A 13,342-nucleotide genomic window follows, 5' to 3' on the forward strand; every position below is an offset into this window, starting at 1 on the left:
CAGTATGCCTGTTCCTATTTACTTTTCTTTTTTTTTTTAAAGATTTTATTTATTCATTTTTTTCCCCCCAAAGCCCCAGTAGATAGTTGTATGTCATAGGTTCACATCCTTCTAGTTGCTGTACGTGGGACTCGGCCTCGCGTTGGACGGAGAAGTGGTGCCTTGGGGCGTGCCCGGGATGCGAACCCGGGCCGCCAGCATCAGAGCGCGCGCACTTAACCACTAAGCCACGGAGCCGGCCCTATTTACTTTTCAATAGCTGCTTAATGTATTCTGTCCAGGTTTTTAGCCGCATTCATTGGGAAAGATGGGGTGGAATGTGTTTTTACTCCATCTTACTAGAACCCTCCAGGTGATTTTTCATTTACTTTATTCAAATAACACCAGCTTCTGACCAATATTTTTTTGGGGGGGGTGAGGGATATTGGCCCTGAGCTAGCATCTGTGCCAATGTTCCTCTCTTTTGTATGTGGGACGCCACCACATCATGGCTTGATGAGCGGTGTGTAGGTCTGGACCCAGGATCCGAACCTTTGAACCCCAGGCTGCTGAAGCAGGGTGTGTAAACCCAACCACTACACCACTGGGCTGACCCATCCTGACCGATTTTTATGTTAATTTCCTGAGATATGAACCTCAACTTTATTTTATTTATTTATTTATTTTTTAAATTTTATTTATTTATTTATTTATTTTGGTGAGGAAGATCGTCCCTGAGCTAACATCTGCCAATCCTCCTCTTTTTTTTTGCTGAAGAAGACTGGCCCTGGGTTAACATCCATGCCCATCTTCCTCTACTTCATATGGGACGCCGCCACAGCATGGCTTGCCAAGCAGTGCGTCGGTGCATGCCCAGGATTTGAGCTGGCAAACCCCGGGCTGCCACAACAGAGCGGGTGCGCTTAACCGCTTGCGCCACCGGGCCAGCCCCTATTTTATTTATTTTTTCTTTTTTGTGAGGAAGATTGGCCCTGAGCTAACATCCGTTGCCAATCTTCCTCTTTTTGATTGAGGAAGAATGGCCCTGAGCTAACATCTGTGCCAGTCTTCCTCTACTTTGTTATGTGGGACACCACCACAGCATAGCTTGAGTGGTGTGTAGGTCCACAGCCGGGATCCGAACCTGCAAACCCTGGGCCACCGAAATGGAGCATGCGAACTTAACCACTATGCAGCCAGGCCAGCCCCTGAACCTCAACTTTAAATCTCAAACCTGAATTAGGCACACAGGTCTTAGTTTGAATTCTGCTATGAGCTGAGCCCAGCAGAAACAGACAACATTTCTTGCTGTCTTCCTGTGTCAGTAGGCAGACTTTTTCTAGTCTGTTCTTTTGATAAGAATTTTAGCTTTATGCAGGGAGTGGAGTTTTAGTCTCAGTTTCAACTCCCTTTCTATGGTGGGTCCAAAGTTTTTTTTTTTCCTATCCCTAAGTGAGTGTTAAAGACCTTTACATCAAGCCCTCCGGGGCACCTGCAGCATCTGACCCACTAGTTTTCCTTGTCCTTTTTTGTTTTGGCCCCTGTGGATGTCCCTTCTTTCTTTTAAATGTGGCTGTTCATTGAAATAATATTTTAAGTTTATATTTTTATCTAGCATTTATAAGGATTTGAAGCAAAAAGAATTTCAGATTTTCTTGATTACTATCTTTTGAAACAGAAGTACTTTCTATAGAATTTTTTAATCAACTGATATACACAAAAAATTGGAGGCTCAGATGGGATATTAACTCATTTATTGCTAGAATTACTGGAATTGTTTTATATGCACACATATAACTGTAAATGTGTGTTTGTGTTTACATAACATGTTTATATGGTTTAGGTTAGAAACTATCTACATTGAATCGGGATTAAGAGAGGTCCTATTAGCTCTTAGCAGTCTCTAGAAAAGAACTGTTTGATATGGAAAAAATATTCTAAGTATAATAAAATTAATACTGGTTTCAAATTATAACTTTCAGGTACTGTGGAAAGGGCAATTTTAATTTTTGAGAACAAAAATAAAACCACTGCTTTAAATAACTAAGGAGAATTGAAGTTTGTGTGGTTACTTTTTTCTTCGTTTGATGTCTTCCGTTGTCTTGGCATTCAGTGTAAAATTCAATAGGAATCTCAGTTCAGTAGATAAGATTTTCTTTTCCTTTCACTTGCAGTGGTTTCTTATCAGAAACATGTTCTCCCTTCCTTCCTGCTAGGAATGAGTAGCGACAGTGATGTTGAGTGTGACACTGAGAACGAGGAGCAGGAGGAGCACACCAGCATGGGCGGATTTAACGACTCTTTCATGGCGCAGCCCCCAGATGAAGGTGCAACACACGGTGTCATTTCACAGAGATTAATAAAATCATCTCTTCTGCTGCTGCTTTTGCTTCTATTTTTGCTTCTGCTCCTTCTTCTTCCTCTGCTCTGCTGCTTCTGCTTCTTTTTTTTTTTTTAAATTATTGTCATTTGTGAGACAATATTCTATGGGGTAAACTAAATGGTGAGTACTGAAAAAATTTGGTAGATAATATTTGGCTGTTCAGACACCTAATGGGTACTGCTGATTGGGTGGAGCAGGGGTCAGCAACCTGCTTTAGTACAGCCTGTGACCTAAGAATAGCTTCTACGTTGTAAAGAGTTGCGTAAAACAAAGAATTTTCAGCGGAGACCATTTGTGGCCTGCAGTACCTAAATATTTACTATCTGCCTCTTTATAGAAAATGCTTGCCCACCTCCGGGGAGGTTTCAGATGTTTGATTTTTTTTTTTTTTTCCTTTACAGAGATATTTGTAGCCTAGCTAATAAAGTAACTTTTTTGAAGATAACTTTTTCTGATTTCATAGAAATGCATGCAGATTATGAAATCATCAATTTTTATTCCCTCTTCCTCCCAAAAACGTCTTAAGAAAAAAACCCACTGAGAGAAACTCACTATTAGTATATTTGTTTTGTTTTGTTTTTTTTTTTTTAAAGATTTTATTTATTTTATTTTTCCCCCCAAAGCCCCAGTGGATAGTTGTGTGTCGCAGCTGCACATCCTTCTAGTTGTTGTTTGTGGGACTCGGCCTCAGGATGAACGGAGAAGTGGTACCTCGATGCGCACCCGGGATCCGAACCCGGGCCACCAGCATCGCAGCGCACGCACTTAACCACCAAGCCACAGGGCCGGCCCAGTATATTTGTTTTGTTTTGTTTTAGGTTTATAACCTAATGATTTGACATATGTGTATATTGCAAAATGATTACCACAATAAGTTAACATTCATCACACATTGTTAGTATTTTATCCAGAGACCTTAATGATCACTCTGAGCATTCCTCTGCAAGATTTCCTGGAATTACAGCATTGTCAGGCTTATGCTAATTGTCAGCTTTATATTTTACATATTTCCCTGATGTTCTAGTGTCTTTTTCAATACAGGGCCAAGCATTTGATGATTTTTAAGTACAGTCATCCCTCAGTATCTGCATGGGATTGGTTCCATGACCCCCCCATGGATACCAAACTGAAGATGCCCAAGTTCCTTATATAAAATGGTGTATGTAGTATTTGCATATAACCTGTATACATTTTACCATACACTTTAAGTCATCTCTAGATTACTTATACAGGCATCCCTCAGAGAGATTGCCGATTTGGTTCCAGACCATTGCAATAAAGCAGGTCACATGAATTTTTGGTTTCCCAGTGCACATAAAAGTTATGTTTACACTATATTAAGTGTGCGGTAGCATTATGTCCCAAAAACACAGTGTCCATACCTTAATTAAAACATACTTTAGGGCCGGCCGGCCCTGTGGCTTAGCGGTTAAGTGCGCGCGCTCCGCTACTGGTGACCCGGGTTCGGATCCCTGGCGCGCACCGACGCACTGCTTGTCCGGCCATGCTGAGTCCGTGTCCCACATACAGCAATTAGAAGGATGTGCGACTATGACATACAACTATCTACTGGGGCTTTGGGGAGAAAAGGGGGCAAAAAAAAAAAAAAAGAATTGAAGAGAGTTAGGGCCTTGCTTGGATTAGGCTTTGGCTTAAGGGAATGTTATAGCTCGTTTGATCTTCTATCCAGACCACTAAAACTTTCTCAATATCAGCAATAAGGCTGTTAGGCTTTCTTATCATTTGTGGGTTCTCTGGAGTAGAACATTTAATTTCCTTCAAGACCTTTTCCTTGCATTCATGGCTTGGCAAACTTCAGCACAAGAGGCCTAGCTTTCAGCCTATCTCTACTTTGGACATGCCTTCCTCACTAAGCTTAATCATTTCTCACTTTTGATTTAAAGTGAGAGATATGCGATTCTTCCTTTCACTTGAACGCTTAGAGGCCATTGTAGGGTTATTAATTGGCCTAATTTTATTACTGTTGTGTCTCGGAATAGGGAGGCCCGAGAAGGGGGAGAGAGATGGGGCAATGGCTGAGCAGTGGAGCAGTTAGAACGCACACAACATTCATCAGTTAAGTTTGCTGTCTTATATGGGCGCAGTTCATGGTGCCCCAAAACAGTTACAGTAGGAACATCAAAGATCACTGACCACAGATCACCATAATAAATGTAATAATGAAAAAGTTAAAAATATTGTGTGAATTACCCAAATGTGACACAGAGACATAAAGTGAGCAAATGCTGTTGGAAAAATGGCACCGATAGACTTGCTTAATGCAGCGTTGCCACAAACCTTAAATTAAAAAAAAAAAAAAAAAAAAAGTATCTGCAAAGTGCAATTAAACAAGATATCTTATGCCTGTAATTCCTAATACAATGTAACTCTGCTAGGTAAATAGTTGTTATACTGTATAGTTTAGGGGATAATGACAAGACAGAAAAGTCTGTACATGTTAAGTACAGATGCAATCATCATAGGCCTTTTTTTTTGGTCAGGAAGATCAGCCCTGAGCTAACATCCATGCCAATCCTCTTTTTGCTGAGGAAGACCCGCCCTGGGCTAACATCTATTGCCAATCCTCCTCTTTTTTTTTTTTTTCCCTCCTTTTTCTCCCCAAAGCCCAAGTAGATACTTGTATGTCATAGTTGCACATCCTTCTAGTTGCTGTATTGGGACACCACCTCAGCATGGCTGGACAAGCAGTGCGCACCCTGGATCTGAACCTGGGCCGCCAGTAGTGGAGCACGTGCACTTAACCGCTAAGCCACAGGGCTGGCGCCCATCATAGGCCTTTCAATCCACAGCTGGTTGAATCTGCAGATGCAGAACCCACAGTCTGAAGAGCCGACTGTATTAAGACACTTTAGTAATTTTCTTTGCTTCTAAAAGAAGCAGCCAAATTTTGGGCAAGTTATTTTGAGTGCTGATGGGTTTTTGTAGTGATATCTGTATGTGCAACTTAATTGGCTTTGAAGTACATTTTATGTTTACAAAGTCAGTCTTTGAGTATACATCATCATCGTTTCCTATTCCCTTCAGCTGCTCCCACAGTGTCCCCCAGAGGACAAAGTGAGGCAGTGCCTTTCATCTTCTAATTGTGGGTATCTATTACACATTTTGTTTTTTCTCCTTTATTTTCCCTCTGTATTTGCTTACACCTGACTCAGATCCCAAATTCTCTGAAGACCAGGATTTGTTCACAACCCAGCACATCTTTATTGCTTAAATAGCAGACTTGGTAAGATCATTTAAAGACAAGTAAAAAGAAAGTACTAGGTTTTGAAAAATGTTATCTGCTTTTAATTTATCTTAGATATGCATTCCAGTTTTCCTGGTGGTGAACAAATTGGCCCTGAGGATCTCAGCTTCAATACTGATGAAAATAGTGGAAGGTAATTTAAAAATCAAGAGAACTGACTTGCAAGCTCCCTTGACTCTGAAATTTGCTGTAGTTGGTGCTCAAATTTGTCATCAGGCAAATAATCAGATTTGGTTTTATTTTTTTCATCATTTCTACTTGAAATAGTAGTTCTTAAACTTTAGAAAGTAGCACAATTCTAGTATAAAGATATTAGTACACAGGAAAAAATTAACGGTGGGAAGAATTCCGTGTAGTGGAATGAAATGACAATGTAGTCCTCAGTTAACTTAGTAAATTAGTCTGTTCATAAAAGGCAGTTTCTCTACAGAAAAGAAGGGCGATTAATGTACCTGGAGACAATGCATGCACTCAGTAACCTGCTCAGCATCAGTGCTCTTCTGTCCTTGGCTAGACACTCAGTTGTGTTTAAATGACCACCTTTATATTTTGGGTTTTCCTTACAGTTTATAGTTTCATTAGTGCCTGTAGATTACTGAACAGAAAAATTACTTATGAGTAGATTCTGCCCTGTAGAGACTTGATGTGAAGAACTGAAGTAACACTAGACTGAATCTCCTCTTTGGAGTATGTTGACTGACTCAATTAGTTTATTTATCTTTTCCTGTTTGTTCAAGTGCAGGCACACTGATTAATGGCACATAATCTTTCTGTTGTGTGACTTTTACAAATGTAATTTTAAATGAATTAAGTTAATGTGATTGGTTATGTTCCTGGTCATATGAACACATGTAAGAGCATTTAAAATTGTTTCATTTTTTCTGCCTCTTACTAAACAAATATAATGCAACAAATATTTTAAAACCCTCTTTTCTCCTATATTTTCATTATAGTTGGACATTGATTTCAGTGTCGCTACATTTTAAGATTCATACATACTGCGCAGTGGCCTACATGAAACTGTGGTACAAGGTTTACTTGCATACTTGCAATTAACCCAAAGTAATTGCCAAACTTTGCCATTGTGCTCCTGCATTTGTTTTTGAGCTGCTATACTTTTTGTGAAAATTACACTGAAAGTTGACTGAGACTATTAAGAAAGCATGAATATATACATGTGAGAGGTATCTCATCTGCTCAAATTTTACTTAATGAATATTGTTCACTTTTCCAAGTCTAATGTCTTACTGAATGCTGTGATTCATGGTTTGCTTTTGTTCAAAACAGTTTGCACTTTTTGTTAATAAAATGAACTTGAGAAAATGTTATGCCTCTGCAGTTTATTAAAAGTGGGACAGGGAGCTCCCATTTTTTCCTATTCATATTGCCTGTATATAACAGAGGCTATTGAGCTGTGTAGTCTGTTAGTAAACACATGGGGAAGTTAGAAGACTTCTTTATAATCTCCATAATATATATGGTTACTTTTTCTCCTAAAAAGTTAGTTGCACATATATATGAGAAGTAAAAATTTAGCATTTGCTTACTAACACGATAGCATTGGCATGCTGTTGTATAGTTATTAGGTAGTTTATCATGCAATGCCCTAAAACATTACTAATAAGTTCTTTAACACATTTCATTTTCTCTTCAATGGAAATGTATTCACAGTCATTATATTTTGATGAGATCATATTTTTAATCCAACTTTCTCTTATCTCTACACTGCATTGTAATGGAAACTATAATGTAAGAATGTAATGAAACTATAATGTAAGAATTTTGCACCTTTAGTGTTGAGAGCAATCCATTGTAAGTAATGAGGCTCATCGGAATCCATAAATGCAGGTGTGATTGACTCTGCTTTGACTCTCTCACTATTGCCTAGCTGTTTCTTGACCTGTATTTGATGTATAACTGAGTGCTGTTCCATGTACCTTTATAATTCTTCTTGTTTTCAAAATATGGAAAACCATGTGTGGTTAAGAACTAAGAAGGCTGAGAATAGACTATTCGTTTGGGGAAATCGTAAAAGCTTTTAGCACGAGTAATTTAATCATGAGATTCTCTTGGGTCATTAATCTGTGTCATAGCATTTTGAGGTATCCCTCTGTTCTTTATTGGGAAGAGGTATCCTTTTTTGTTTTTAATCATAAATATTCTTAACCTTCACTCTTATTTTTCGTGACCTTGAGGTTTTTTAAGTCAGTGGATTCCACAGAATGGCATAGTGATATTTGGGTCATGGTACATTTGGATCTCGGGTATTTTTTTGGCTTTTCTTATGCTCTCTGGTTATGTATAAAAACAATCAAGAGTGCTGCCCTTATTTTACATGAAGTGAGAATTGGGTAAGACCTTTTTTTAAAGTGGTGGAGTTTGAGTTCACTATGTCAGCAAGACTCTTTGGTTGTTAACAGCAATAGGAGATTTGAAGGTATTTACTTCTTTATGCTTGTACAAAAGCTTTGTAGGGAAATTATCATTTTTTTTTTTTTTTTTTTTTTGGTGAGGAAGATCAGCCCTGAGCTAACATCTGATGCCAATGCTCCTCTTTTTGCTGAGGAAGATTGGCCCTGGGCTAAAATCCATGCCCATCTTCCCCTACTTTATATGGGACGCCGCCACAGCATGGCTTGACAAGTGGTGCATCGGTGCACACCTGCAATCCGAACCTGCAAACCCCGGGCCGCCGAAGCGGAGTGCACCCACTTAAGTGCTGTGCCATTGGGCTGGCCCCCTGTAGGGAAAATTATGTGAATTCAAATGGTATATTATCTTTTCCTGTATTTTAGGAACCCAACCCGTTTATACCATATTCTGGCTCCCTATTTAAGAATAAAATCTCTCTCTTGAAAAGCAAAAAAGTAAGCTTCTAAAGAAATGATGTTGTAACTGCCCTCCTGGTATAAAATTCTCCATTTTTGTAATTAAAGTTGACAACAGTTTTCACCAAAAAAAACAAAAACAAACTTATAGGTAGCTAAAGGATAGACTGAATACTCAAAAGCAGTTCTCCTATGATGAGGAAAATCATGTCTGTTTTGTTGGGCTCCAGCTCACCTCAAGTAATGTTATTGTTTGTGAATTATAAAATAGTAAGACATATGCAGCATATACAGATTCACACAGTTCATTGAGGAAAACCTCTGGGATTCAATTAACAAGTATCTATCTGGCATTCTCTCTAGGAATAGACAAACTACTATCCTTGGGCCAAATCCCTACCATTGTCTATTTTTGTAAATCAAGTTTTATCGTAACATAGCCACATCCATTCATTTACAGATTGTCAATGGCTGCTTTTGCCCTACAAAGGCAGGGTTGAGTAGCTGCTGAGAAACCTGATGGTTCCCGGAGCCTAAAATATTTGCTCTCTTACCCTTTACAGATAAAGTTTGCTGACTTCCGCTCTATCACTGATATTAATGGGAACTTCATGTTTTCTTCAGTATAGAAGGTTTGGGTTTGAGAAAGCATGATTTTTAAGTCAAAAAGATCAAACATTTGACTAGTTGTTTCTTTCTTGGTTTTGTGATATGGGCTGATAGGCAGCTTCTATCCCATTTATTCTAGAATCATAATCCTGAAAAACCAAAAGATTTCTTCAGAGATGAACGTGTCAGCTTTTCGTAGTGTTGTCTGTGGAAAATGTAATTTCTTCCCCAGTTTCTAGTCGTGTTACATACTAAGTCTGCACCCAATTCCTCAGCAGTACCAGGAACCCTCGTGTTTTCCCTCTTCCTTGATGTAGTATGCCTGCCTTGGCTGTGCTAGATTTTAGGTAGCAGTGAGGGAGGGAAGAGGCATAGGAGAAGATACCAATTCCTTTTCCCTCTCCCCATTGGTTGTTCATGATCTGGTCTGCAGGAGATCTGGTGCAAAAGAGATCTCTCTCCCATTCTCCCATTTGTAAATTGTCATCACCCACAATCTATACATGTCATGGGTAGCAGACCCAGATTTCCAATCAGTTGCTCTACTCTGCTTGTCCTACTTTCTGGCACTTTCTGTACCCTAACAGAGGCCCTATCTTTTTTTTTCTTTCTTTCTTTCTTTCAACTTTTCCGCCTTTAGCTGAAGGGTGTGGTTTCTCTTAGTCTTTCCTTCCACCAATACCTTGCTTCAGTATTTAGTATTTTTATCTCAAGTTTGTTCCTGGAAAATTTCTCCTTAATACTGTTTTCCCTAAGGCCTAAAGATAAAGTCGTAATGCTTGCATTGTGCACTAGTATATCATTTCTGGACAACTTTGACAACATTGAAACCTTAAGTAACCTTTGAGGCAGATGAGCTGTGTATTGTACCCATTTGGCAGAGAAACATGAGGTTCAGGGAGGTTGTGTGACTCTCAAGGTTCAACACTACTGGCAAGGATGGAATGAGTTGCTGGTCTAGTACTTTTTCCAATTCATCACACTTGAACCAAACCCAGCATTTTGATAACTAATAATTAAAAACCTAAAGATTGTCCTATTTTCTAACTTTTTATTTTGAGATAATTTTAGATTTACAAAAGAGATGCAAAAATCTTGAGAGAGTTCCTGTATACTCATTGCCCAGCTTCTTTTGTTAACATCTTACATAACCATAGAACAGTGATCAAAACTAAGAAATTAGTCTTGTTTAGAGTACTGTTAGCTAAACTACAGAATTTGGGGCCGGCCCCGTGGCTTGGTGGTTAAGTGAGCGCGCTCCACTGCTGGCGACCCGGGTTCGGATCCCGGGCTCCCACCGGCGCGCTGCTTCTCCGGCCATGCTGAGGCCGCGTCCCACATACAGCAACTAGAAGGATGTGCAGCTATGACACACAGCTATCTACTGGGGCTTTGGGGGAAAAAATAAATAAATAAAATCTTTAAACTACAGAATTTGTTCAGATTTCACCAGGTATTTCACTAATTTTTTTTTCTGTTCCAGGATCCAGGCCAGGATCCCACATTGCATTTAGTTGTCATGTTTTCTTAGTATCCTCCAGTCTGACGGTTCCTCAGTCTTTCCTTGTCTTTTATGCTCTTGACGTTTTTAAAGAGGACCAATTATTGTATAGAATGTTCCTCTATTTGGGTTTGTATGATGTTTTCTCATATTCAGTTGAAATTATACATTATCGGGAAGGTGCCGCAGAAGCTGGGCTCTTCTCGGTGCATCATGTCAGGGGCTATACGATGCAGATATTTATTATTGACGATGTTAATCTTGATTACTTCGTTAAGGTGGTTAAGGAGGAATCTGCCAGGATTCCTCACTATTTACTATATTCCCCCTTTATAATTACTAAGTATTTGGGGCAGATACTTAGAGACCATGTAAATATTCTGTTATTGCTTAAACTCTTACCCTCTAATTTTAACGCCCACCAGGGGATCTTGCCTACAACAATTATTTCTGCAGTGTTCTAATGGTGGTTTTCTATTTCCCTAATTTCTCCTATATTTATTATTAGAATTCTGTAAGGAAAAGTTGTCCCTTCTTCCCCATTTAGTTTTTTACTCAGCTACTTATTTATATCCATGTGGACTGATGGATATTTATTTTATTCTTTGAGTTATGATCCAGTACTGTCATTATCTTACAGTTCAGTCCGTTCCCGTTTTGGCTATTGGAAACTCTTTCAGATTGGCACCTGTATCCTGTTGATATGCTCCATCCCCCATCCCCCACCCCAAGATGCTCTGGGCTCATCTCGTATTTTCTCTGCTGTTTTTGGGGGACAGTAGTATTTAGAAACAAATATTTGGGTGCTAATATGCTTATTTTTACTAGAGTGTCACTGCTTCTAGTCCCTCTCAGGGCATAGAATAGGAAACATACATATACTCGCTCATGTGAACACACATCTATATGTATTTCTGTGTGTATCTCCCTGTGTATCTATATGTCAAATATACATTTTAAGACAAAAACTATGAGTCTATATTGATAACCTACACCAGTCCAACTCCACAGTGCTCATTTTAGCCTTCCCTTTTATTTATTATGTCGTTTTTCTAATAGCCTAGCTCTCATTAGCTGTAATGTATTTACTTCCTTGTTCAACCCTAATATACAAACCAAATAGTTTTAAAACTGTTGACCTATACCCTTGTGAGAAACAAGTTTACCGACTGCAGTATAGTATTTGTGTACGGTTTTTTGATTTTCAGCCTTTCAGTATCATCTCAAAACACTTTTCCAAAGTTATTAGGTCCTAAGATTCAGAGTTATGGTAGTTCCTTTCTTTTCTATTCTCTTCAGTGTGATTATGTGATTCATTTGTAATACAGTTAGATTCATCTGTTATAGTCTGCATTCTGTCCTCCTTCACACATCCTGGTTGATTTTTTAATTTACGTACATTAAAATTCAGTCTTTGTGGTATACAGTTCTCCAGATTTTGACAAATACAGAGTTGTGTGTCTGCCACCATAATACTACACAGAACAGCTCACTTACCCCCAAACAATCACCCCCAAAATTCCCTTGTGCTGGCCCTTTATAGGTAAATCCCGACCGCCACCCCCTAGCCCCTGGCAACCACGATCTGTTCTCTGTCCTTTTAGTTTTCCCTTTTCTGGAGTGTCATATAAATAGAATCACACAATATGTAGCCTTTCACTTAGCAAAGTGCAGTTGTTTCATCCATCTTGTTGTGTGAAGCAGTACTTCATTCCTTTTTATTGCTGAGTAGTATTTCACTGTATGGATTTACCAGTTTATTCATTTGCCCATTGAAGGACATTTGGGTTATTTCCAGTTTAGGATGATTATGGACCTTATAAACATTTGTGTATAAATTTTTGTGGGAACAATAAGTTTTGATTCTCTAGGGTAATATATGCCTCGGAGTAGGAATGCTGGGTGTGTCATAAAGAATTTGGCTTGCCTTTGTCCCTGGTTCCTGGGATGTAGCCTCTAAGTGCTTGGAATTTCCTGAGTGATGGGAGTGTCTTTTTTATTTATGGTGGGTCCTGATAGCTTATGCTAATGAGATAACTCAGGATGCAGGCTGGCCATGCCAGAAAGACTAACCATGTGATTAGAGGATTGGAGCTCTGAGTCAAATGATCTGAGCCTGAATAGTTCACCCTCATTGCCAGTCATGGTTATGTAATGAAACCCCAGTAAAAACTCTGGACACTGAAGCTCTTGTGAGCTTCCCTGGGTGGCAGTACTCTCTGTTGTCCTATGTCGATGTTTTAGGAGGGTAACATGCCCTGATCACAAGGAAGCTTCACATTGGGACTCTCTGAGACCTCACCCTATGTGTCTCTTTTTTTGCCTGGTTCTGATTTGTATTTTGCTATAATAAAACTAATTGTAAGTAAAGTATTTTCCTGAGTTCTGTGAGTAGTTCTAGTGAATTATCAAACCTAAGGGGAGACAGTGGGATTTGTAGCCTACTAGTCAGAAACAAGGGTAGCCTGGGGACCTGCAAATTGCAGTTGGTATCTGAAATGAGAGCAGTCTTGTGGAGGGCTTTGTTCTTAACCTGTGACGTTTGGCCTAATTCCAGGCAGTTGGTGGCAGAACTCATTGCACTGAGTCATGTGGTCTTTATATGCTTAACGTTATAAGAAACTACCAAACTTTTCCAAAAGTGGCACTGCCATTTTGCATTCCCAACAGCAACATATGAGGGTTTCAGTTGCATCCCACACTTAATACTGTCAGTATTTTTCATTTTAGCCATTCTAGTAAGTATAGTGATGCTCATTTTGCTCATATTTTGCTGA

At 39.2% G+C, this 13,342-nt stretch overlaps 1 protein-coding gene across 16 annotated transcripts in view; it reads left to right on the forward strand.

The window, feature by feature from the left end:
* Positions 1-13,342, forward strand: part of TRIM37 (tripartite motif containing 37) — a 187,189-nt gene that overhangs the window by 149,457 nt on the left and 24,390 nt on the right. For 14 of the 16 annotated variants that reach the window (XM_087440893.1, XM_087440902.1, XM_087440908.1 and 11 more), the window contains 2 exons: positions 2,196-2,306; positions 5,682-6,955. In XM_087440893.1, the coding sequence (XP_087297019.1) occupies positions 2,196-2,306; positions 5,682-5,764 (194 nt within the window). In that variant the 3' untranslated portion in view covers positions 5,765-6,955. Of the gene's footprint in view, positions 1-2,195; positions 2,307-5,681; positions 6,956-13,342 lie in introns of those variants that run through there. The other 2 variants (XM_087440895.1, XM_087440894.1) reach the window with 1 other exon arrangement.

The sequence above is a fragment of the Ceratotherium simum genome, chromosome 16, assembly GCF_057802395.1.
Source record: "Ceratotherium simum simum isolate JZ-2026a chromosome 16, ASM5780239v1, whole genome shotgun sequence".
Classification (NCBI taxonomy): Eukaryota; Metazoa; Chordata; class Mammalia; order Perissodactyla; family Rhinocerotidae; genus Ceratotherium; species Ceratotherium simum.